At 37.0% G+C, this 26085-nt stretch overlaps 1 protein-coding gene across 1 annotated transcript in view; it reads left to right on the forward strand.

Moving 5' to 3' along the window:
• FAM117B (family with sequence similarity 117 member B) overlaps positions 1-26085 on the forward strand; it is a 72475-nt gene that overhangs the window by 35299 nt on the left and 11091 nt on the right. Inside the window, exons 2-6 of the mRNA XM_058549622.1 lie at positions 3727-3878; positions 13763-13855; positions 14824-14937; positions 22749-22892; positions 24251-24476. Coding sequence (XP_058405605.1) covers positions 3727-3878; positions 13763-13855; positions 14824-14937; positions 22749-22892; positions 24251-24476 — 729 coding nt within the window. The remainder of the gene's footprint in view (positions 1-3726; positions 3879-13762; positions 13856-14823; positions 14938-22748; positions 22893-24250; positions 24477-26085) is intronic.

The following is a 26085-nucleotide window of genomic DNA, read 5'->3' on the forward strand; positions in this document are numbered from 1 at the left end:
TTTAAACCAGTACCTGATCAAGTTCTACAAATACCTAAATCTGACAAAATCTGTCAGACCTTTGTAATGTAATACCTAGGGGCCATGGTTTGGGATGATCTACTGCTGCCGCTGAAGTTACCCAGGAGCCAGTTGAACTGGTGCACATAGTTGGGGAGTTCTGAACTCCCAGGGCCCAAGGCATAGACTGAAATTTTTAATGCCATACCCTGTAGTTAACTTCTTTAAAGACTTGATTTTTAAAGAACAAAGTCAAGTTTGAACGTTTGTTTTGTTGTTTTGATTTACTTTGGTTTTTTCTTTTAGCTTTATTGAGGTATAATAGACTAATAAAATTGTAAGATAGTTAAAGGGTACATCGTGATGATTTGATAGATGTATATATCGTGAAAAGATTCCTCCCATCTAGTTAATTAACGTATCCATCGCCTCACATTTATTTATTTTTTAATTTTTTTGGTGAGAACATTTTAAGTTCTACTCTCTTAGCAAATTTCAATTGTACAATACAGTGTTATCAACTGTAGTCAAGGTGTTATACATTAAATCCTCAGACCTTATTTATTCATCTTTTGCTGAAGCTTTGTACCCTTTATCAACCTCTCCCTATTTCCCCCATCCACCTGGCAACCACTTTTCTGTTCTCTGTTTCTATGAGTTTGACTTTTTTTTTTTTAGATTCCACATATATGTGATACTGTGCAGTGTTTGTCTTTGTTGATTTACTTTGGATTAACCAAAGAATGTCTGAATTGATTGCGCACCTGCCCTTGTTGATAGAATACAGTAACGTTAGATGTCATTCTCTTCTCTGCACATATGTCAAGTACTGTCTTAAGCATTGGGGTTCAGAGAAGAAGAATTCCTGCCCTCCAAAATCTCACTCTCGAGTGGAGCACTGGCACAGTCAGGAACCATTTCAGTGAACCATGCTATGGCAGCACACAAGAGGGCTTTTGACCTAGACGTTGATGTGTTATTTGGGCTTGGTGGCTGTTCAAGGAAGATTTTCCAGAGGAAACATTTGAACTGAATTTTGAATTTCAGTTCAGACGTCTGAACTGAAGCTTGAAAGGTTAAACATGAATTAGCCCAACCAGAGAAAGAATATGAAGGTAATCTAGGCAGAGAGAAAGGCCTGGAGGCATGCAAGGGCATGGCACATGTTGGGAAGTGCAGGTTGTTCAGCATGGTAGGAATTGAGGCCGTGCAGGCAGGAAAGCGAGGCTGGAGAGGCCAGATCATGAAGGGTCTTGTCAGCTGTCAAGAGACTGTGCCTCTGAACTCCCTTATAAATACAGCCTTTGTTCATGTAGGCTGGGAATCTTTGAGTCATCTTTGACTCTTAAGGCTCCCTCCCCTCCCTTAACCTCCCTCATAATTGAGCACCAAATCCTGTCAATTTTGGAAACTTGGATTGAAATGGAATAATGACAAGCTAGATATAGACTGTGTGTTGTTTACCACAGACTGTAACTTAGGCTTTTTAATTTCTAGGGCTTAGCGCTGGCTCACAGACTCTTAGTAAATGTTTAAATGGATGGCTTATAGGAAGGGAGTTCAAAAGAGAAAATATTTAGTGTTTTTCCGTGGGACCATGTATAACTTTTCTAGTTTCCTTTCATTATAGAAAATGTAATAGTCTTAGGAGGCCTAGTTGAAAAGTCAGCTCTTGGATAATTAAAAACCTTGAAAATGGAATCAGATCCATTAGTAGCGTGTGTTTGATTAGTGCTCTGGTGGGTGACTAAAGCAGGGTCATAGTGGGGGAAGAAAAGTGCCAGACAGCTTTTAGCAATTTGATTTTAATGAATATACACCAGTTTACATAGTGTCTGTGCCTTTTTTTTCCCCTAGCTAAGAACAGTCTTCTTGTGACTATCCTAATAGAAATTAATTTTTTAGAGGAAAAATCATGAACACATGTATGTATTGCTTTTCACTTGTCACAGTTGATAATGTGGGCACATGTTTTCTTGAACTTATGGATATGTACTGCGTTTATTTTCTATTTACTATAACAGAACACTGTATGCAGAGATGACTAGCATTTGTAAGAAGTAGGCATTGTTTTAGTGAAATAATTGTGCCATTTTGAAAGCAAATTATATATCTGTGAAGCAGCTTTTATGATCATTATCAACACAGCTGCTGTAACTGTTAACTTAGTGAAATTGAATCTTTTGTTATTTGGGTCACATAACGAGCAACTGAACTTTTATACTTATAACGATGCAAGACCTTTATTAAGACATAACGTGGGGCTGGCCCCGTGGCGTAGCGGTTAAGTGCGTGCGCTCCACTGCTGGCAGCCCCGATTCGGAGCCTGGGTGCACACCGTAGCACCGCTTGTCAGGCCATGCTGTGGTGGTGTCCCATATAAAGTAGAGGAAGATGGGCACAGATGTTAGCCCAGGGCCAGTCTTCCTCAGCAAAAAGAGGAGGATTGGCATGGATGTTAGCTCAGGGCTGATCTTCCTCACAAAAAAATAAAAAATAAAACTTATAAAAAAAAAAAAAGGCATAACGTAATGCAAATAGAAGAGAGATGTCTTCAAGTGTTTTCATATATAGCCTTAAGAAGAACAAGGTATTTATTATGTAGAAGTAGAATGATAGCGTTGTAATATAATCCTACTTATACATATATTTATATTTAATATTTTTAGTCTCTTAATTTTTTTTATTTTTAAAGCATAAATTAGCTAAGCCTACTCCTTTCCCCCATCAAAATAAAGGGAGGTATGAGGGTATTTCTTCTACATCACCTTTAACTTCCCATTACCTCAAGTTTTTTTAGTTTTTGTTTTTGGCTTACATCTAAGTATATATTCTGTAGTTTGAAGTGGAAAAGATTTTTGCGTATGTGGCCTCAATTATAGCTCCTATAGCCTGGTTAATATGGTTTCTTAGAGTCTATTTATTGTAACAAAATCTCACTAAGATCTGTTTTATAGAGCTGATTAAAATGAAATTTTACCTGTAAGTTTGTCTTAGCTGCCTTATATCCTTTTGAGTATAGATGGTATAGTGATAAATGAGTATTTTACATATAGTACCTATTTAATTGTAAAGATCAACATTTTTTAAATGGGTATATATACATTTGTCTTATTTTCAATTTTTTTGTAGAGATAATTGCAGTTGTAAGAAATAATGCAGAGAGACCTTTTGTACACTTTGCCCAGTTTCCCTCAGTGATAACATTTTGTAGAATTGTAGTACAGTATTACAGCCAGGTTATTGATGTTGTGCAGTCCACTGCTCTGATTCAGGTTTCTTCAGTTTTGCTTGTACTCGTGTGTGTGTGTTGAATTCTGAACTGTTTAATCTCCTTTGTACGTTTGTATACCCACCACTGAGGCAGGATGCGGGATAGTTCCTTATCACAAGGGTCCCTCATGTTGCCCTTTTATGACGCCTGCTTCCCTCCTGCCGCTTGGTTTTCTCTCCCCCATCTCTAACCCCTGGCAAACACTAATCTTTCCTCCATTTCTAAAATTTTGTCATTTCAAAAATGTTATATAAATGAAATCATCAGTATGTAACCATTTGAGATTGACTGTTTTCACTCAGAGTAATTCCCTGGAGATTCATCCAAGTTTGTGTGAATCAATAGCTTATTCCTTTTTATGTTGGAGAACTTCTGTGTAGTTTAAAACTTAGTTTCTACTTCGTTTCCTTTCGAATCTATTTTTAAAATAAATATATTTGTCTCAAATCTAGGTGACAAGACACGACCACCTTCCTCAAGCCCCTCTAGTATCATCCGCCGCACTTCCTCTCTGGATACCCTTGCTGCTCCGTACCTCGCAGGGCACTGGCCTCGTGACAGTCATGGGCAAGCTGCTCCTTGCATGAGGGACAAGGCCACACAGGTAGGTTTATTTACAGTTCTTGTCCTGAGGTGTTTTACTCTGAAACCATTTCTCATAACATTATTTGTTTTATTCCGTGCTCAACTTCTTAGAACATTAGTGTGTGTTAGAATTACCTGAGAAGCTTATCAGAAGTGCAGATTCCCCAGCCTGACCTCCAGATATTCTGTAGTAGGTTTTGGTTGAAGCTTGGGAATGTGCATTTTAAACAGTTTCCAAAGTGCTTCCAATACATACAGATAATTTATGGACCTGCTTTTCTCCCACTTACTCTTTGTAGTTAGTTTAGAACATCACAGTATATTTAATAAATGGAATTCGGACTTAAGAATTTGTAACAGTAAAGATTACTTTACTTTCCATCTAACCTTATATTTTTGTGCCAAAAATCATGTGTTGGGAGATGGGGATTATGTTACGTTATTGATAGATTCTGTAAGCATAAATATCCTGACAGAGGGACTCTGGAAGCAGAGTTTTATACTTTTATATTTTTTTAATTAGAAGGATCTTCAAAGATCATTTAGATCTACTTCCTGGTTTTACAAATGAGGAAGCTGAGGTCCGAGATCGTAAAGCCAGTTGATGACTGCATCTTAGTTTGGTGTAGTTTCCTTCATAGCACTTAGTACAATTATAATTAATTAACTATTTGTCTAATCATTTATTTAATGTTTCTCATACTCACTAGATGGTGAGCCCATGAAGTCAGGAACTGTGTCTGGCTTGTCCATTTCTGTATTTTCATCTTCAGGACTTAGTACTGTACCGACAGAATAAACACTCAAGGAATATTTGCAAAGGAATGAATGAGCAGAACAGTTAAAGCTTTAGTGCTAGTGAAGAATGAAAATCATTTAAAGAGTTAAAAGATTCTTTATACTGATTGTTGAAAATCAGCTAAGGTACATCTTGATTTAGACTTCAGATTTACATCACTGTTGATTGCTTGATCCCTGCACTTTATGAGAGAATGTGCTTTTACAGAACCAAGTAAACACATTTTGCAGTGGTTTTTGCATTTGCACACTGGTTTCCAAAATTCCAGGTGTTCTCGGTGGGCCTAATTGTGTTCTCTGTTCTAATACTCTTGAAACTGAACCCCATTGTTAGGGTAGATGCTTGGGGTTTGAGATTACCTGGAGGTTCATAATCCAATGACAACTACAGAAACGAAAGTGCAGAGTCTGTACTCATCAAAAGTAATGAATCTTTTCAGAAATTGTGACTTTTTAAACCAAAGAGTTCTGCAGAACTCTGCATTTATTCAGAATCTGTATCTTTGCTGAGGATAGGGCATGTAGTATGGAAAATGAGTACAGTCTCTACTTGCTTTCTGGTTAATCCACATGTCATATATAAATTTGAATGGGTGTATTTCCTTGAACATTTCTACAACACACTTTATTTCCTCTATACTTTCAGGTTCAGTGGGTTCAGATATTTTTTTTTTCTTATCAGTAAGAATACAAGCCTTGAGAGCTCCTTGATCTGTGGAAGCAGTTCATAAGTCTTTTCAGCAAGGTGCTGTGACCTGGCTCTGACTACATTGAATTAAAGTATAAACCCCATACTCTCTTCACCTTCTTCTAAATGTCCTCCAGATTGGGAATGTTAAGGTTACAAATGTAAAGAAAATGTATAATTATCATACTGTTAATCTTGCTTGTAAAGCTCACATGTAGAATCTCCTAGGGCATAATGGCAGTGATAGCCTGGGACACTCTAGTCTTTCATTTATGTTTTGGCCCCCACCTTTGGCAAGTGAATTTAGCACTAACGTGATTATTGGCAGATATTGGATTCCCTAATGTATGTATGCTAGTTAATTAAGTCAACTTTTAAAAATTTGGTAGAATATATGTAATATAAAATTTGCCATTTTGACCATTTTTAAGTATACAATTTGTGGCATTAACTGCATTCACAATGTTGTGCAACCATTGCCACTATCTATTTTCAAAACTTTTTCATCACCCCAACAGAAGGTCTATAACTCCTCATCCTTTTTCCAGCCCCTGGTAACCACTATTCAACTTTCTATTTCTATGAATTTGCCTATTCTAGTTATTTTATGTAAGGGGAATCATACAATATTTGTTTTTCTATAGCTGGCTTGTTTTACCTTTGCATAATGTTTTCAAGGTTCATCCATGTTGTAGCATGTATCAGAACTTCATTTCTTTTCATGGCTGAATAATATTTCATTATAAGGATATGCCACACATGTTGTTTATCCATTTATTTATTTATGGACATTTGGTTTGTTTACAAATTTTGGCTGTTGTGAACAGTGCTGAAGTGAACATTGGTGTCTGAATCCCTGCTTTCAATTCCATTTGGTACATACCTAGGAGTGAAATTCCCGGGTCATATGTTTAGCTTTTAGAGGAACTGCCAAACTGTTTTCCATGGTAGCTGCATCATTTTACCTTTCCACCAGCAATGTAGAAGAGCTCCAGTTTCTCCATATTCTTGCCACCAGCTGTTATTTTCCTTTTTTTCATTATAGCCATCCTAGTAGGTATGAAATGGTATCTCGTGGTTTTGATTTGTATTTCCCTAATGACTAATGATGTTGAGCATCTTTTCATGTGTTTATTGGCCATTCGTGTATCTTCTTGCAGTTCAGTGTATCTTCTTTTGCCCATTTTTTAATTGGGTTGTTAGTTTTTTGGTCACTGAGATGTATGAGTTCTTTATATGTTTTGGATATTAACCCCTTATCAGATATATGGTTTGCAGATATCTTCTCCCAATTGTTAGATTGTCTTTTCGTTTTGTTGGTGGTTTCCTTTGCTGTGCAAAAGCTTTTTAGTTTGATGTAGTCCCATTTGTTTATTTTTTCTATTGTTTTCCTTGCCTGGTCAGACGTGGTACTTGAAAATATGTTGCTAAGACTGATGTCAAAGAGCGTACTGCCTATGTTTTCTTCTAGAATTTTCATGGTTTCAGGTGTTACATTCAAGTGTTTAATCGATTTTGAGTTAATTTTTGTGTCTGACGAAAGATAATGGTCCACTTTCATTCTTCTGCATGTGGCTGTCCAGTTTTCCCAACAGCATTTATTGAAGAGACTTTCCTTACTCCATTGTATGTTCTTGGCTCCTTTGTTGAAGATTAGCTGTCCACAGATGTGTGGGTTTATTTCTGGGCTCTCTATTCTGTTTCATTGATCTTTGTGTCTGTTTTTGTGCCAGTCCCATGCTGTTTTGTAGTATATTTTGAAATCAGGGAGTGTGATATCTCCAGCTTTGTTCTTTTTTCTCAGGATTCCTTTGGCTATTTGGGGTCTTTTGTTGTTTCATATAAATTTTAGGATTCTTTATTCTTTTTGTGTGAATTTGATTAAGATTTTACTGTACATGATTATTTATCATTCTAATTAAACAAAGTTTGCAAAAATGTGGCATCATTCTGTTTTTCTGTATCTTTGGCAGACATCATTCATTCCCTGTGAGCTCAAATAGCCCGAGAATCCTTCTGGCACAGTGCTGTAGCATGCCGTTTCCAGTGGAGCAGGCGTGGTCCAGGAGAGTAACTGTCTACGAAACTGATTTGCCATTTCTGCTTTAGAGTTTGGTACAGAGCTTAATACTACACTGTCACGAACCTCTCTTCCCCCTCCTCCCACATTCCTTTAAAGATTCTTTTAGAAACTGACCATTTACCAGTTTGCCCTCCAAAAAGGTGACACTAATTTGTATTCCCAGCATTATCTAACTGGGTTGCAGTTTCATTAATTTAATTTGATCAGGGCCGGCCCTGTGGCTTGGTGGTTAAGTGCGCGCGCTGCGATGCTGGCGGCCCGGGTTCGGATCCCGGGTGCGCATCGAGGCACCACTTCTCCGTCCATTCTGAGGCTGAGTCCCACATACAGCAACTAGAAGGATGTGCAGCTATGACATACAACTATCTACTGGGGCTTTGGGGGGAAAAAATAAAATAAATAAAATCTTAAAAAAAAAAAAATTTAATTTGATCTATCTAATTTCCAGGGGGTGCCTTTTGTATTTTCTGACTATATCATTTTAGGGAGAGGGAATATAATTTGTATGTGTGGTTGGATTATTTGGCATTCTTTTGACTCGAAAGATATTCTCTTCCCAGCTTCCTAACCTCTTAGAGGTGGCTTGTTAGGGTATGTGAATTTGTGACTCATGTAATTGGTGTCTGGTTTTCTTTCTTATTTATTTTGTTCATTTATTGCATAAAGCAGTCATATTTTGCTTTTAAAAATCTTACGTTATTATTTTTTCTTGTAAGTCCTACATTTCAGAGCCTATTTTTTCTTCTTCAGAGGTTGATTTTGATTAATAGCTTATTAAATTGTTTTATTTTTCCAGTTGATGCATTGGCTTGAAATTAAGATCCAAGTTCAGAAACTTTGTAAAATGGCCTGTGATTAAAACCTAATGAAATGAAGTATTTGGTAAATTAGAGACTAAAATAATGTTGAATTACTGAAGGTGGATGTTTATAAGTCTACAAACTTGTTTAGAGGTTGTTTCCTTTTTTTGGAAGAATATTCTGGAATTTATAGCAAAAAAAGAAATCACTCTTTTATATGTTTGATAGATATAAGCAACACTAAAAAATTTATATCTTACTGTTGTGAAATGAAAATACTGAAAAGGTGGATTAGCTTTTTTAAAAAAATCCTTTTTGGGGCCAGCCCCTTGGCATAGTGATTAAGTTCGGCACACTCCGCTTTGGTGGCCCGGGTTCTCAGGTTTGGATCTTGGGCGTGGACCCACCTCTGCAGCCATGCTGTGGCGGCAACCCACATACAGAATAGAGGAAGATTGGCACAGATGTTAGATCAGGGTGAATCTTCCTCAGCAAAAAAAATAATAATAATTACTTTTTGAGTAAAACCTTGGTCTACTGGTTAAAATTGGAGTGTAATATTAAGAAGAAAGGAGAGTGTTAAAATTTTTATTTCAGACCTAAATCTAATAACCTCAGTGTAAGCCCTGTAGTTGCCTCGCAATAGCTTTGCCTTACCTGGGTAAGCCTAGGATTCTGAAATCATCTGCGTTTCCAGATGCTTTACCACTTGACTGGTGTTCCTGTCCTTTCCTGTTTTCACATTAGATCGGATTTCTCTACGTCAGTGGCTCTGTACATACTGTTTTTAAACAGGCTAGTGGCAGCGTAACAAATGGAGAACTAGTTACATCACGGAATCCTTTAAAACAAATAGTTTCTTGATTGTGTAACTGATTTTTTTTTATCTGTTAAAAAACATTTTGGGGGACTGGCTGGGTTGCATAGTGGTTAAGTTCAGGAGCTCCGCCTTGGTGGCCTGGGGTTTGCAGGTTCGGATCCCAGGTGTGAACCTGTGCACAGCTCATCAAGCCATGCTGTGGCAGCATCCCATATACAAAATAGAGGAAGATGGGCACAGATGTTAGCTCAGGGCCAATCTTCCTCAGCAAAAAAAAAAAATAATAATTTTGAATGTAGACCCCAACTCTCCATAATGAACCTGCAGTGCCCTGTGTACTCCACTCACTCATGCTTCGCAGCTTCTCTATTTTGTTTGGAGTGCTTTCCCATCATCTGCCTGGATAACTTATGCTCTAATGGTCATAGCAGTCTCCCCCCATCCCCATTCCGTAATCTTGCCTATCTGCTTCCCCTGTCCTTCCAGTTCTGGGTTAGGTGCTTTTCTTAGGGGACCTCTGTCATCACATGATATCATAATTGGCTTTTTATGTCTTCTTTCCTAGAAAAGGCTCTTTGAGAATAAGAACTGTGTTTCCTCTCTAAGCCAGTACCTGGTCCAGTGCCTCACGCGTTAGTAGATGCTTAATAGCTTTCTGGTATACGGTGCAAGACTGAACAAAATTGAAACAGTTAAAACTCGATTTTACTTTTTACTAATACCTGAGAGTGTCTTATAATAAAGACACAGCTTACTTGAACAAAGAAAGCAATTATCTTTTGAATTAGGAGTTTAAGTAAACTTAATGACTTTTGCCAAGTATTTTTTCCTGCCTGAACATCTTATCACTGAAATTAGCAAAGCAATCTGTTGCTCTTTATGCTTATTTTTGTTTGTCTTGCTAATCAATACTCTTGTTCTTCTTATAGTTAATTTGTTCTTAAATCTATAGGAAACTTTTATATTCCTTTGCTTTTCCTTGAATTAATTTTTATACTTAATATATTTAGTATTCCTAATTTTTAAAAACTTTTTATTTTGAAAGAAGTCTCAAGTTTATAGAAAAGTCATGAGAATTGTGACTTTTTAGTGAACACCAATATACTCTTCACCTATATTCACCAATAAACATTTTTCCATATTTTGCTTTATTTCTTTGTGTACACATAATTGTTATTATTACTGTTGGTATTATTTGCAGACATTCTTCAGCATATATACGAACAAGGATTTTAAAAAGTATTGCCAGTATAATTACCAAATCCAGGAGATTTAGCTTTGATACAATACTATTATTTAATATGTGGTACACATACAAATTTTTTCAGTTTCCCTAATAATATTCTCTGTAGCAGTTGCTCCTATAAGCCAGGATCCAGTTAAGGAGCACACATGGCATTTATTTATTTATTTTTTTGTGAGGAGTACTAGCCTTGAGCTAACATCCAATGCCAGTCCTCCCCTTTTTTTCTGGAGGAAGATTGGCCCAGAGCTAACATCCGTGCCCATCTTCCTCTACTTTATATGGGACAGCACCACAGCATGGCTTAACAGGCGGTGCGTCAGTGCGTGCCCGGATCCGAACCTGTGAACCCCGGGCCGCCGCAGCGCAGCACGCGCACTTAACCACTTGTGCCACCGGGCTGGCCCCCACACGTGGCATTTAGATGTCATGTTTCTTTAGTATCCTTTAATCTAGAACAGTTCCTCAGCTTTTCTTTGTCTTTCATGACACTGACATTTTTTAAGAGTGCAAGCCAGTATTTTTTATTGAACCTTCTCAACTTGGGTTTATCTGTTTTTTTCATGATTAGATTCAAGTTATTCCATTCTTGGTGGGAATATCCTCCCTTTGCATGTGTATCAAGAGGTGTGTGACATCAATGATAAGTTCCATCCACCAGATTCCCTTCATAGCTAATGAGCAATCTGGGGGGAAATATTTGAGACTGTAAATATCCTGCTCCCTGACAAACTTTCACCCCTTGGTTTTAGCGTTCATTGATGATTCTTGCTTAAGTGAGTAATTACTGTAGTAGTTCCAAATGATGATTTTCTAACTCTGTTGTCATTCTTTCTGCATTTATTTGTTGGTCTAATACTTTTTGACAGAACTATTTCTTCATGGAATTGTCCTAAATGAATTTCATAAAATTTCAATTGATATGACTTAAGATTCTCTTTTTCCCCCCTCTAACTTTTTACTAAGAAGATGTTCAACATACAAAAAAATTGAAAGAATGCTAAGCTGTCATTAGATTCAACAGTTTAAACATTAGCCATATTCGCTTTACCAGTCTTTGTATGTGTGTATGTGTTTGCCGCGCTTTCTGAAAGTATGTTGCAGATACCATGACATGTTATCCCTAAATTCTTCAGCATATATATTCTAAGAATAAGGATATTTCCTGTATGGCCATAGTAGCATTAGCTTACCTGGGAAAATCACTAAGTCCTTAATATCACGTGACATCTAGTCTATGTTAAAATTTCCCTAAGATTTCTTTTTTTTTTTTTGAACCAAGATCCAATATGAGATTCATGTATTGTCCTTGGTTTCTTCTTAGTCCCTTTTAATTTAGAAGAGCTCATTCTCATCCTTTTTTTTTTTTTTTTGGTGTTAATAACATTGTTATTTTATGAATTATCCTACGTATTTGTAAAGGAGATACTTCTTTCTTTTGCAATTAGCAAGTAATCTGTGGAGTACTTTTTTGCACCACGTGAATATTATGTTCCCTAGTAACTTTTCCTAGTAACTTAACCTAGTAACGGTTTTAGTATCCATCGGTGACCCTCTCCTAAATCAGTTTTTACCTTGGAAGTTGCAAAAAAAAGATTTTTTTTTCGTTAAATATGAGATAGCACATTCTGTACGTTCTTCTGCAACCTTGTTTTTCACATAAGGACATCACTCTGTCCACATAGAAAGATTCCCTCTTACCTTAAAAGGTTTTTTCCCCCCTTATGTATAGAGAAGTATTGTTTTCACTAGGCTGTGCATTCATTCATACAGTGCAGAATTCAAGAGGTACAGTTTCTTTTGTTACCATTTGTGTTCTTCCATAGATACTTTACATATGTGTAGATTCTTTCTTGCAGACCTATCTAAAGGTAGTTGCCATATAACTGTAGTGAGTCTTGAGTTTTTCACTTAACAATTTCTCATGGAGATTATTTTGTATCAGTACATCGTGAATTTCCTTATTCATATTTTATAGCTGCATAGTATTCTCTTGTAAAGATATATCATAATTTATTTAGCCAATCCTCTGATTACATTGTTCTAATCTTTTAGTTGTAAAAACAGTGCTACAGGGAATAATATGATATGTCATTTTGTGCATAAAGGTATACATTGTGTATATCTGTAGCATAAATTACCAAAAGAGAGGGTGCTGTGTCAAACAGTATGTCCATTTGTAACTTGGACAGCATTGCTGAATCCTTCCGTAAAGGCTGTACTAATCTACACTCCCACTAGCAATGGAGGAGGGTGAATGTTACTAGATGGCCCAGTCTCAGTGAAGTTTTAACTTGCATTTGTCTTATTATGGTTGAGTTTGTGCAAATTTTCTTGTGCCAAGAACTCATTTGTATTTTTTTCTGATACAGTGTTTTGAAATTCTGGATTTTGTATAACCACTAAGGATTTAACATATTTGAGGCTGTGTTTTGCAGATACCAAGCAAGACAAGACGTGGTATAGAGGTTGATTGTGATCACACTCTGGAGTCTTGGGTTTATAGCTTGGCTTTGCTACTTTCTAGCTGTGAGACCCTAGGCATCTTATCTAACCTCTCATTGTCACAGCTTCCTTATCTGCAAAATTTGTAGAACTTTTTGTGTGTATTAAATCAGATAATATAGTGAAGATCCTTGACTGTGCTTTCAGAAAGCACAGTGCCTAGCATGTAGTAAGATCATAGGAGTGTTTGCTATTATTAGTATGCATTTGTTCAATAAAGGCTATACTAGTAATTATGTAAAAATAATAACTAATTTTTTATTAGTAATAGAAATGAAAGATAGGCTAAAATATTATAGTAATTAAGTAACTGGTGCTGGGGGAGTTGTGGGTAATTTGTGTTATTTTAAAAATTTTCTAGTATCTAATTTTTCTGTGATGGGAATGTATTTTATAACAGAAAAATATGGTATATGTAATTTTTTTAGAAAGGAAATTTTTTTCAAGTTTTTTGAGATATAATTGATGTATAGCACTATATAAGTTTAAGGTGTGCAGCATAATGACTTGACATACGTATATTGCGAAATGATTACCACAGTAAGTTTAACATCCATCACCTCATATAGTTACAAAAATTTTTTTTTCCTTGTGATGAGAACTTTTAGGATCTACTCTCTTAGCAACTTTTCTATATACATTACAGCAGTATGAACTATAGTCATTCGTGTTGTACATTATATCCCCAGTACTTATTTATCTTATAACTGGAAGTTTGTACCTTTTGATCACCTTCATCCAATCCCCCCTCCTCTAACCCCGGTGCTCTGGTAACCACAGATCTGATCTCTGCTTCTGTGAGTTTGGTTATTTTTGTTTTTCAGATTCCCCGTGTGGGATCATGCAGTGTTTGTCTTTGTCTGACTTATTTCATTTAGCACAGTGCCCTCAAGATCCATCCATGTTGTCACAAATGTAGTATGCATTATTGTTAAATGATTATTTTATCTCTTTTTCCAATTAAAGACAGAGAGTGCATGGGCTGAAGAATACTCTGAAAAGAAGAAAGGGTCTCACAAGCGATCAGCATCCTGGGGCAGTACAGATCAACTTAAAGAGGTCAGGAAAATGGTTCCAAGAAAGTGGGTGTGGAAATTACATTCCTTCGTTGGCTAGTTCCTTAAAGTTGTGGGCAGCAAGGATTTATCAGTTTCTGTTTTTTGTTTTTTTTGGTGGTTGTTTTGTTTACTTGAGAAATAACAGAAAAAGTTATTATGTTGGTTGGATAAAGATTTCAGTGGGGAAATGTACACATTACTTAACCTGATTATGTGTTTTTCTTTGCCTTGTTTTTAGTGAGAGTCCTTACTTGTTAATATAATAAAACATTAGATGTATAAAATTGTAGTGATACAACAAATTCACGTTTATTATTTCTATATATAATGGTAGTATTTCTGAAATTCAGTAACCTAGTATAACCAAGTTGATTATGGCCCTATGCTCTGATTACCATTTTCTGTGCCTATAATTAGGATATTTGCATTTTATACATAAAGTAGAAATAAAACAGAAAAATTCAGTCAAGGAATGATATGAGATATTGATTGTAATTGTATTTGTTATTTAAAGATTGTATCTGTGAATGTATTTCATGGCTTGAATTGATTTTTAAATCCTGCTTAAGTTTTGGAGCTGTTAAAGGTTAGGTGTTTGATAAAGAAGTCTGAGTCTAAAATTTGACTCATTGTAAGGGCAATGAGAGAATAATTGTCATTATTTTTTAATTCTTTGTGAAAGCTATAATGTAATTTATTCTAAATACTGAAAACTTCATTTGTTTAGTGCTTGGGAAGCTTGAAGGCTAAGAACAGTGTTGGAAAACAATTTTGTTTCTCTTTAAATGAAAGATATATATGCACACACGTGTGTGTATGTATATAAATTTCATACAATAAATCAAATTTTGTGATATGGTTTAAAAACTCAAAAGAGTTAAGGCTGAATTCGGCTGGTTCTTATTAAGCAAGGATATGTTTTATTTAGTGTGGGAAACACTCTGACGCACTTATTTTTCCCTGTCTCAGATTGCAAAATTACGCCAGCAATTGCAGAGAAGTAAACACAGCAGTCGGCATCATCGAGATAAAGAAAGACAGTCTCCATTCCATGGCAACCATGCAGCTATTAACCAGTGTCAGGTAGGATCGCAGATACCACAAAATCCAGACAGGGATTTGTTGCTTTTCTGATGATGTATTTCATAGGTAACTGTTTAGGATAAAAATGTCCAAAAGCATATTTGAAATAGTGATTGAATACTGAATCACAGCCTTCATAAAAAAACCAGAAGGTTAGTTTGACAAAATATTTTCCTTTAGTGACCTGTGATATGACCTCTGGGAGACATAGCTAATTGCATATTTTGATTTACTGTAGTTTTGTCTTTATCAATTCAGTATATTAGAGGCAGAACAATACAGAGAGATAAGCATTGGCTATGGAACCAGACCATGGATAAATAACCTGTTCTTTCTGTGTCTCAGTTTCCCCATCTGAAGGTTAAGGATAATAATGATGGCTGTCTCATGAAGTCTTTTAGTAGGGGAAAACCTTTAGCTGTTTCGATTCTTTAATGGAACCCTGTGAGCCGCTCTTGATGGCTCCCCCAGGGAGCATCTCTCTTTACCTGAATTGAAATTGGATGGGGCCTTGGCAAGGAGCGAGCAGGGGACAGTTTGCTAACCCCTTTTATAGGATGATAGCTTCTGATGGTTGCCAAGTATATGTGCATTGTTTTTGAGAGAAAGTATGGGTAGAGGTATATATTTTTTCAAACTAATTTTGTCCTAAAATATTGATACCTGGGTCAAATTTGATTTCACGAATTTATAGTTTGGTTGTAGTTTCCAATAGCTTTTTTCCACATATAAGGTATTTTAATTATGAAGTATGAATATACTCTAATACATTTAAAAATCTAAACAGCCTGGATTTATATCTGAAGAAAGAGAAAATGTAAAATTGACAAAATAACAAATGAAAAATTTGAATAGACTAATAACTGTCAAAGTTGGAATACTAATTAAAAATGAAACCCTCTCACTCTCGAAAGGCTACAGACCCAGATGTTGCACAGGTGAACTGACCAACCTTCCAGTCCTTCTAGTTCATCCATAAATATTTCATGTGTATTGCTAAGAGATGAGGCTACTTTTTATTCCCAACCCATATTTTACTCCAAGTAGAATAGGGGTTAACATTGAGTTTTATTGAATTAAATGATGGGTTTTAGGAGTTTATAAGTTTCTGAAGTGATTTTTTTAAAGTTGCATTAAAATCAGCAAAATAGTAAAGTATCCAAAATTTTCCTTTTTTTTCCCTTGCAAGTTGAATTTGCTTAATAAAGATTATTGGATAGTGAAGTTTAATTCTAAAACATCTCTTTGCAGAGAAGGTAAGGGCTAGAAAATAGAGTACCTTGAAGAATAAATTCGTGTAGCTTGAGTTTTGTGCACTTGACACGCCGAACGTCTCCACTGCTTGACTTGTTTCGTTGAGTATTAGTGGCCAACCAGAGACCAGGCATATGTGCATCGTGATAGCTGTGACAGTGCTGTTCATGTTTAATCACAACTTTCAGACTATGAACATGAAAATACTATTCATTAAGTCATGGGAATGGCTTTGCTTTAGTAGGTTCTCTCTAGTGGTGAAAAGTACCACTTTGAGATGTTTACTTTTGAAGCCATTCCTCCAACCACATAACGTTTATTAAATGTCTACCATATGGCTGGTATTGTAGTACTCATTAGGAGATGCAATGATAAATGAAATATTGGGCTTGCCTTCCACCAAGTCTCAGATAAATATAAGTGAACAGTTAATTATTACGATGTAGTGAGTGTGTTGAGAGGGGCGAGTTCAGAGTGCTGTGGAAGGGTTATTTATCCTGGGACAGGCTATGGAGCCCTCTAGAGAGGCTTCTCCGAGAAAGTGGTGTCTTAGCTGATCCCTGAAGGATAAGTAGGATTCAGCCAGTCTTGTAGAGGTGAAAGAAATCATGGCCACCCAGGTAGGGGTAGTAGTAAGAGCTTAGGGCTAGAGAGGTAAATAGCAGCCAGACCTGAAAGTCTTCATGTCTCAGTTGTTAAAAAGTTTGGGGTTTGTCCTAGAGGCTCCGGGGGACTATTTTTTTAAATGCAGGAGGTTGATGTCTGATCAGATACACATTTTAAGGCATTATGAGTTGAGAATAGAGAGTGAATTTGGGAGAGGACAAGGTTAGAGGCAGAAAAACCATTTAAGAATAGGATTTATAATCCAAGTAAGAAATGATGTGGCCTAAAGAAAGGTAGAACCTGTCAAGCTGGAGAGAAGGGACAAATCTGAGTGACATTTAGAAAGTAATAATGGTGCTTCCTGTCTGGCAAGCACTCTACTCAGTTTTTGTATATATTATTAGCATTTAATCCTCATCTTTGAGGTGGGGATTGTTATTATCCCCATTTCACAGAAGAGGAAATTAACGCCCAGAGAGGTCAGGTATCTTGTTCAAAGTCATGTGAGACAAAGTTGGGATTCTATTGCAGGCATTTTGACTTCAGAGACTGAGTTTTTAGGCTCTGTGTTAGCTGATGGTTGAGAGATGGGAATGATAGAGAAATAGGAGTAAAGGATAATGCCAGTTCTAGCCTTTAAAACATGATTTTAGGGGCCAGCCTGGTGGTGTGGCAGTTAAGTGCACGCGCTCTGCACCGCTCATCAAGCCATGCTGTGGCGGCGTTCCATATAAAGTAGAGGAAGATGGGCATGGATGTTAGCCTAGGGCCGAGCTTCCTCAGCAAAAAAAGAGGAGGATTGGCATTGGATATCAGTTAGCTCAGGGCTAATCTTCCTCACACAAAAAGACAAACCCAACATGATTCTAAAAATATATTTACCCACCTTCCACCATATACAAAAGTAGCTCAAAATGGATCAGAGACCTAAATGTAAGAGCAAAAACTAAAAGCTCTTAGATGAAAACATAGGCATAAATGTGATGTTGGATTAGGCAGTGGTTGGCTAGATGTGACACCAAAAGCACAAGCAACAAAAGAAAAAGTAGATAAATTGGACTATATCAAAATTTAAAACTTTTGTCCTTCAAAGGACACCATCAAAAAGTGAAAAGACAACCCACAAAATAGGAGAAAATATTTACAAATCATATATCTGATAAAGCACTTGTATTTAGAATATATAAAGAACTCTTGCAACTCAATAATAGAAAGACAAACAACCCAATTTAAAAACGAGCAAAGGATCTAAATAGAGAGTTCTCCAAGGAAGAAATACAAATAGCCAATAAGCACGTGAAAAAAGAGGCTCCGTGTCGCTTGTTGACAGGGAAATGCAATTAAAAATTCCAGTGAGATGCTACTTTGTACCCACTGGGATGGCTAAAATTATAAAAGATATAAGTGTTACTGAGGATGTGGAGAAATTGGAAGCCTTATATATTGGTGATAGGAATGTAAAATGGTATAGCCACTCTGGAAAACAGTCTAGCAGTTCCTCAAAAGGCTAAACACAGAGTTACCATATGACCCAGCACTTCCTCTCTAAGGTATGTACCCAAGAGAATTGAAAACATATTCGCATAAAAACTTACACAAATGTTCATAGCAGCATGGTTCACAATAGCCAAAATTTGGAAACAGCCCAAATGTCTGATGAACCCATCAGACGATGAATGGATAAATAAAATTGGTATATCCATACAATGGAATATTATTAAGGAATAAAAGGAATGGAGTACTGATACATGCTGCAACATGGGCAAACCTTGAAAACATTATGCTAAGTGAAAGAAGCCAGGCACAAAAAAAGGACACATATTATATGATTCCACTTATATAAAATGTCCAGAATAGGTACACCCATAGACAGATTGGTAGATTGGTGGTTGCCTAGAGTTGGGAAAGCTGGGAGGAAGTGGGGAGTGACTGTTAATGGGTGAGGGATTTTTTTTGTGTGTGTGATTCTAAAATGGGGTGATGGTTGCACAGTTCTGTTCTATAACCATTAAAAAAGCAAAAGTTCTACACTTTAAATGGGTGAATTGTGTGGTATGTGAATTATTTTTCAATAAGCTGTTATAAAAAATATCTACCAACATAAAAAACAAATACGTAAAATACAAATATAATTGTATGGAAATAATGAATTAGATTAGATGGTAAAAAAGAACCCGGAAGTAACCTGAGAGGTCATGACAGTGTAGGGGACGAGCACAGGTGCTCTGAGGTCGGACCGTTCAGCTGCAGGTCTGGTCCTGCCGGCTGCTAGCTGTAGGAAGTTCCTCAGGCGCTCTGCATTGTGATGTTACCTGGTTGTTGTGTTGTCCCGAGGGTTAAATGGGACAGAATGTTACAAGACACTGAATGCAATTCTTGGCACATAATAATTGCTCAGTAAATTTTAGGCTGTTTGAGGTAGCAGCTTAATACAAAAGAAGTAAACCAGTTGTGTTTTCCAGCAGGCTTCTCTACCAGTTCCATGTTCAACTTATTTTTTAAAGCTTTTATTATTATGAAAGTGTTTAACATGCTTATTACAGAAATTTTAGAAACGAAAAAAACATCAAGTAGGAAAATTATATCTCAATAAAGGTGTTTTTTCCCCCAAGTCAAATAGAAAAACATCATCCAGAGTTTCACCCTCTAAAGAGCTGTTTCTAACATTTTTTCTTCTAAGTGTTTTTTTCCCTTTGCATTTCTTGTTGAGATCATACCATATGTTAGACTTTATTATAATGTTTTTTTGTATTTAACATGGAAAAATGTTTGTTATTACAAGTGCTTCAGGAACATTTTTAATGTTTCAGATTCTGTAGAGTATTTCCCTAATTTTGGCCATTTTGTTGGGTCTGATTTCTGTGTGCTGAAAGCTGCTTCTGTATTTATACTTTCCTAGGGATAGGTTTTCCTTTATTTGGTTGAGAAGTTTGAAAATTTTGGGGACTCTGATTTTTTTCCTTGATAGGACTTCCAAGTTATTACAGTTTTTTGTTTGGGCTTCATGGTATGTGGAAGATTATTTTTACTGGGAAATTCCTTTAGTGTCACTGAACAGTCAGGGACAGTCCTGCTCTTCTGATAGTGGAGAAGTCTACAACCACTAGTTCACAAAAGCTCTTCTTCTTGGGCTTACAATGGATTTGTTACGGTTAGAAAAGAATTCTCACATACTTTTTTGAGTGGTTCTTTCCCTGGAAATTCAGGGGGGAACTATCTGTTATGAAGAATAAATGCTGCCAAGTTTCTTAGAAGAGAGACTCTTTCACGTGTCAGTGGTTTCCAAAGTGGACAAAGCCCTCAGATGCTTAAAATGTCATATTTTTAAGGATTATTTCAAGAATATATTCTCATTAGAAAATATAGCCACACATTTCAGAATTGTTTGAATTCAGAATTATATAGCTTACTCTTGAGATTTTGGGAGAATAGTCTGTCTTTCTGTGTGGAATATAAATGTGTGTGTGTTGTGTACGTACATGTTGACTTTTGGTCAGATAAACTTGAAGAAATAAAGGAAGAATGAATGTTCTTTAACTTTGCTTTTGTGAAGTATCTGGGATAGATGAGGCTTTGTTACAATAGATAGAACAGAAAATATTGAGACGTTAGTTTTTGGGTTTTTTTTTACCTGAACATAGTATTTATGTTTTTGTTTGAAGAAAGAGCGAACCAAAAAAAAAGGATAAGTAACCCATTGAAGACATGTGGGTCAAGTTTTAGTCCCTTAATTTTCTATTTGTGAATTTACAAAATAATTCTCCCATTCACCTCCTAAAAATCTGATCGTTTTTACCTTACAGGCCACTCTACGTTATTTGGAATTAGTTTAACCGACACTAGGTTATATCACATTTAAATTTTGATAATTATGGAGTGTCAGCGAGTTCAAGTTTTATTTTCCAACCAGTACTGATTGACAGGGCCGACTGTGCTTTAGCCGCCAGCCAGGGCGGATGTAGAGTTGTTAGCACGGATGAAGCGGACAGAGGCTGACCAGGAAAGTGTTGAGCGACAACGACTGAGACCAAGAGAATGATTCATTGATGTGGCAAAGATTTTCCTCAAAAAACAACTTTGGAAATGGATTATTAGTGCCCGAAAGATCTACACTGTAGGGAATGGCTCAAAGATGTGGATTTGAAAACATTTTCTCTATAAAACACCTAGATAATATCCAAACTTAAGATTTTTCACATTCCTTTGATAGTCGATACTGAGACTAGAAAAGGGAATAAATAATATGAGAAGCTTAAGGGTATGGAGATAAGATTGGGGAACAGAGGGATTAAAGAGGGGGGGGAAACGGATTAAAGAGGAGGGGAAATTAGAAGACACCATATGTAGAAGAAAATAAATGATACTTGAAAAAAATTGTGAAAAGAGGGCCTGCTTGGTGATGTAGTGGTAAGTTTGTGTGGTTCACTTCGGCGGCCCAGGTTTCTCAGGTTCAGTTCCCGGGCGTGGACTTACATACCGCTCATCAAGCCAGGCTGTGGCGGCATCCCATATACAAAATAGAGGAATGTTGGCACAGATGTTAGCTCAGGACTAATCTTCCTCAGCCAAAAAAAAAAAAAAAAAAAGAAAAGAAAATTGTCAACGGATGTTAGCTCATGGCCAATCTCCTTCACCAAAAAAAAATTGTGAAAAGACAAGCAAGGATTATTTTAAGAATAAAATACATAGTAGGGAAAACACACAGAACTTGTAGCTCCTGTTTGTTGTGTATCCATCATTGTGGGCTGGCACCATGCCACACTCCTCTCATTCCATCCTCAGAGCTGCTCTCTGGCATGGGGGTTGAGTTCCCATCTCACATGGGGGGAAAGTGAGCACTGAGAAAGTGCCGCCTTGGCACTCCAGATTGAAGCTTTGGCTTTTTTCTCACAAGTTTCTTTTGTGTTGTGTTCTTTTGTGCAAGTTGTGTTTTGCTTGTTTTTTAAAATTTTTAATTATAAAGGTGAGCAGGAATAAAAGAGGGGGAATACAGCTTTAACACTAAGTAGCTCTATATCAGACGACAAGGTTATCCACTGAATGAAAACTATGATAACTGATTAAAGGCCTGTTACCTTTGTCTCCTTGCCCACCGTCCCTTAAAAGAGAGGTTTTTCAAAGAAGCCTCCCTAAGTGAAGGATGAGTTCATCTCATTTCTTTACCAGACAGCAGGGCAATACATGAGATGGTCTTCTGGCATACTGTTGCTGTTAACTTGGGCGATACCTCTGCAATTCTAGTTTCATATTTTATTTTGAGTATCTTGTCAGGAAACCAAGTAACATCCTGTAATTATATAATCAGTTATTTCTTTTCACAAATAATACTGTGCCAGTGGGAAAAAAATTATTAAAAAAAATTAGAGGCTTTGGAAAAAGGAGAAAACGCATTATATCATTTTCTTTCCTGAGCAAAACACATTAAAACCATTACAGTGAAAGTATAAATAATTAAATTTCACAGGGAAGTTATTCTCATATCTACAGTCTTGCTGCTATATATGGACATTGGAAGTGATTTTGCTTTTCCAACCAGGATATTTTTTTTTTTGATAAATCACTTTTATTGTTGTTTCTTTCCTGGAATATAGATAGTTGTGGCACTAGAAGACTTCACAGTTATGTTCTGAAATCTGAACTCTGTTAGAGTCATAAAAGAATTTCTGAGATTAACATTCTTTTCCTATTTTCCTTTGTCCCTAATCCCTTTACAGTACCTCATAGATATGAATAAACTTCTGAAATTCTAACCTGGTTGTCTGGGGTTTTGACTTTAAATTATATTTCATGTATACCAGGGAGCAGGTTTGGTTACTCACACTTTTTCTGAGGCCTACAAACTTTTGATTTATTTTAAAGTTCCTCGTGTCCAGTGGAAGTGTACTTGAATTTAGAGAATTGAAAGGTAACAGTAAACCTCTCTTCTCCCCACTGCACCATTTCTTCTTGAGGCTCCTGTTCCAAAGAGTGCTCTCATTCCAGTAATCCCCATCACCAAGTCAACAGGCTCCCGGTTCCGGAATAGTGTGGAAGGACTGAATCAGGAGATTGAAATAATTATTAAAGAGACCGGGGAAAAGGAGGAACAACTTATAGTAAGTAATCTGGTATCTTAAAATCATCCTTACACATTTACTGTTCTAATTATTAAAAGATCTATAATTTTTTTTTCCATATTTAGTTAGGTTTCTTCCTTCTTGTTGAGAGAGAATGAAAATTTATCTCTTTTGAAAAACTTTGACCTTGGGAAGTGAATGAGAAGTTTTCATTTCTTATATCTCACAGAGACAACTGATGTAACTTAAATTTGGATCCTTGAACAGAAACTACTTTTTGTTGATCTGCATTTAAAAATCACTAGACAGGTGATATACTTTTCATTTGCTGTGACTCCATTTAGCAAAAATTTAGCTAATTTGTTGGGGAGGGAAGGCTATGACATCGCATACTTTCTAAGCATGAATCTACCTGTTCCTTATTGTTTGTCAGTTACTGTTTGGTTGACTGTATCATGAAGTGCAATTCTGCTTACCTATAAAACTCATAAGAGTGTGTATTGTACTAACTGTAACACACATAAGAATGATTCATATGTAAGACATGGTGAGAAAATTTCCTGTTTATATTTAAAACCATGTCACAGTGTATAGTTAAGCTTTCATTCTTCAGTGAAAGAGGAATTAGGGAGTTTGAAGTAGTATTTTATTGGTGCTTAAGATCCTCTCCCTTAAGATTAAAGGTTGGTTTAGCTTAGAGAAAACACTACTTCCCACACCCTCCTTCTCCATACTGCATGATGGGGAACCTTTCCCTGATGTAATAAAGGTAAATGAACCACAGGTGTGCAGGGAGCCGGTTTCCTTGCTAAGTGAGCCACACAAGCTTTCCTCTGTATCTTCTCCTTGATTTCCTCCTATAATTAGCACTACTGGGATTAACCTTTCCGTCATTTAGGAAGGTTACTTTGAACAAAACTCTTTCTGGGGAAAGTGGGCAGGGGTAGAAGGTAACAGGACTGGTCATCAGGTATCAGTAGTTCACACAGTGGATGACCTTTTCTAGTATGGAGCCTAGCGTTAGCCTCGATTTCTCCTCTTCACCATGGCCCTTCTTTATAACTTTAAAAATAATATTGAGCACGTAAGTAACTCAATGCAAGTCATCATTCAGCAAGCGTTGGCCACCTGTCTGTCGTGTAGCAGACCTTGGGAATACAGAGTCACTGCCCGTGCTGCCCAGTGTCTGGTGGCGGAGTCAGGTTAGACTAGGGTGTCACTAACGGAGCAACACAAAGGCTTCTTTCTCGTAAGGCCTGATAAGTAGGGGATTTCTGATTTGTGAGTCTTCTGGAACAGCAGGGGTAGGTTGATTTTGGGTGCAGTGGACATTGGGTGCATTGCTGGGTGAATTTCAAAATCAGTAATAGATACACATTTTAAAAATTTTATAACAGCCACAAGATATTCCCGATGGCCATCGTGCACCTCCTCCCCTTGTGCAGAGAAGCAGCAGCACACGCAGCATCGACACACAGACCCCCGGCGGGGCAGACAGGGGAAGCAACAACAGCAGCCGCTGTCAGTCTGTGTCCCCCACGTCATTCCTCACCATCTCCACCGAGGGCAGCGAGGAGAGCCCCTGTTCAGCCGATGACCTGCTCGTGGACCCCAGGGATAAAGGTATGGTGCGGGAGGAACTTGTGAACACGTGGTGAGGGAATAACACCTATTTCATCATTCATTCTAGTCATTTTCTAGCAGAACACACATGCTTAAGGCTACTAAGAGAATTACTTTGAGATGTGTTTGAAACATAAGATTTTAAAAAATTGGGATATAAACAGTAGGTTTTACTGTGGTGCTCAGGGGATGGTCAAGTTGGGTGGGTTTTTGTTTGTACTTTTTTCTTTTTTTTGCACTTGTAAATACAAGTTCCTTATTAGGGAGAAACATTCTTTTTGGTATAAATGAGATGAACATTGTCCTGAAAAGCACTTTGTTCTCTGTCACCTTAGTTGTCATGTTTTTACTACCTATTTTTCAATTGAATGTGAAACCTTCAAATTACTGTTTTTTAGAATCTGTATTTGTGGCATTTCTAACGAGAATTAAGCTAATTTATATCATTGCAAAATTGAGTATTCAAGGCAAGCCTGGAGTAGAAGGTTAGAGGGTTACTTATAGTATTAAACTACTTATGAAACTTAAAAAATAAGTTGGAGACATAAGCAGTTTGAATATTAGTTACTAATATTCTTAGCTTTAAAATAAATATGACCTTTTGTCTGTCTATGTCAGGGCAATATTTTGTTAGTCCAATCCTAGTTATTTCATGTACTTGAGAGCAAGAATAAAATATTTATTTGTAAATTCTGTAGCTCAGTGCAGGAGTCATTTATTTAGAACCTCCCACTCACAGTATGTTGAATGTTCCAAAATGTTCCATTGTTACAGCTGGCATTATTACCAACCACCTGAATTATTGAGACTATAGCAAGTGCAGAGAACATAAGATTTTCTGAAGAAGTCGCTTCAAGCTGTGGGCAGTTGTAAAATGTTATTATTTGGACCCTATTTTGCCAGCTTCTAGGTTAAATAAAACATGGCTATTCCAGGGGGCCGGCCTGGCGACGTAGCAGTTAAGTGCGCGAGCTCCGCTGCAGTGGCAGCCCCGGGGTTCGCCGGTTTGAATCCCGGGCGCACACTGACGAACTGCTTGTCAAGCCATGCTGTAGTGGCGTCCCATACAAAGTAGAGGAAGATGGGCATGGGTGTTAGCCCAGGGCCGATCTTGCTCAGCGAAAAGAGGAGGATTGGCAACAGATGTCAGCTCGGGGCTAATCTTCCTCACAAAAAATAAAAATAAAAAGAATAAAAGAATTAAAAAAAAATTGGCTGTTCCAGGCCAACACCCCAAACGCGTTAAATCACAACCCCTGGGGCTGGGACACAGGCGCCAGGAGTTTTTGATCTCCCAGTTAATTCCATTGTGCACTCAAGTTTGAGCCCCAATGAATTAAATCCTATATGATTGGGCCTTGTGTTTCTTGTCAGGAGTCTGCATAATTCCCTACTTCTTATACTTACTGTGAGGATTAAAAGGGATAGTGAATGCAGACCATTTAGCAAGCACCTGGTCCTCAGTGCTCCATCAAATGTACCCCCACTGAGAATTTAAAAGCTATTAAAATCTGCTCCTTGATTTCCTGTACTTTCTAATTTTACTTTAATAACATGTAGGAATTCCATAAATTTTGTGTCCTACTGTATTTGACTTTAGGAAACTAGT

This window comes from Diceros bicornis, chromosome 10, assembly GCF_020826845.1.
Source record: "Diceros bicornis minor isolate mBicDic1 chromosome 10, mDicBic1.mat.cur, whole genome shotgun sequence".
Taxonomy (NCBI): Eukaryota; Metazoa; Chordata; class Mammalia; order Perissodactyla; family Rhinocerotidae; genus Diceros; species Diceros bicornis.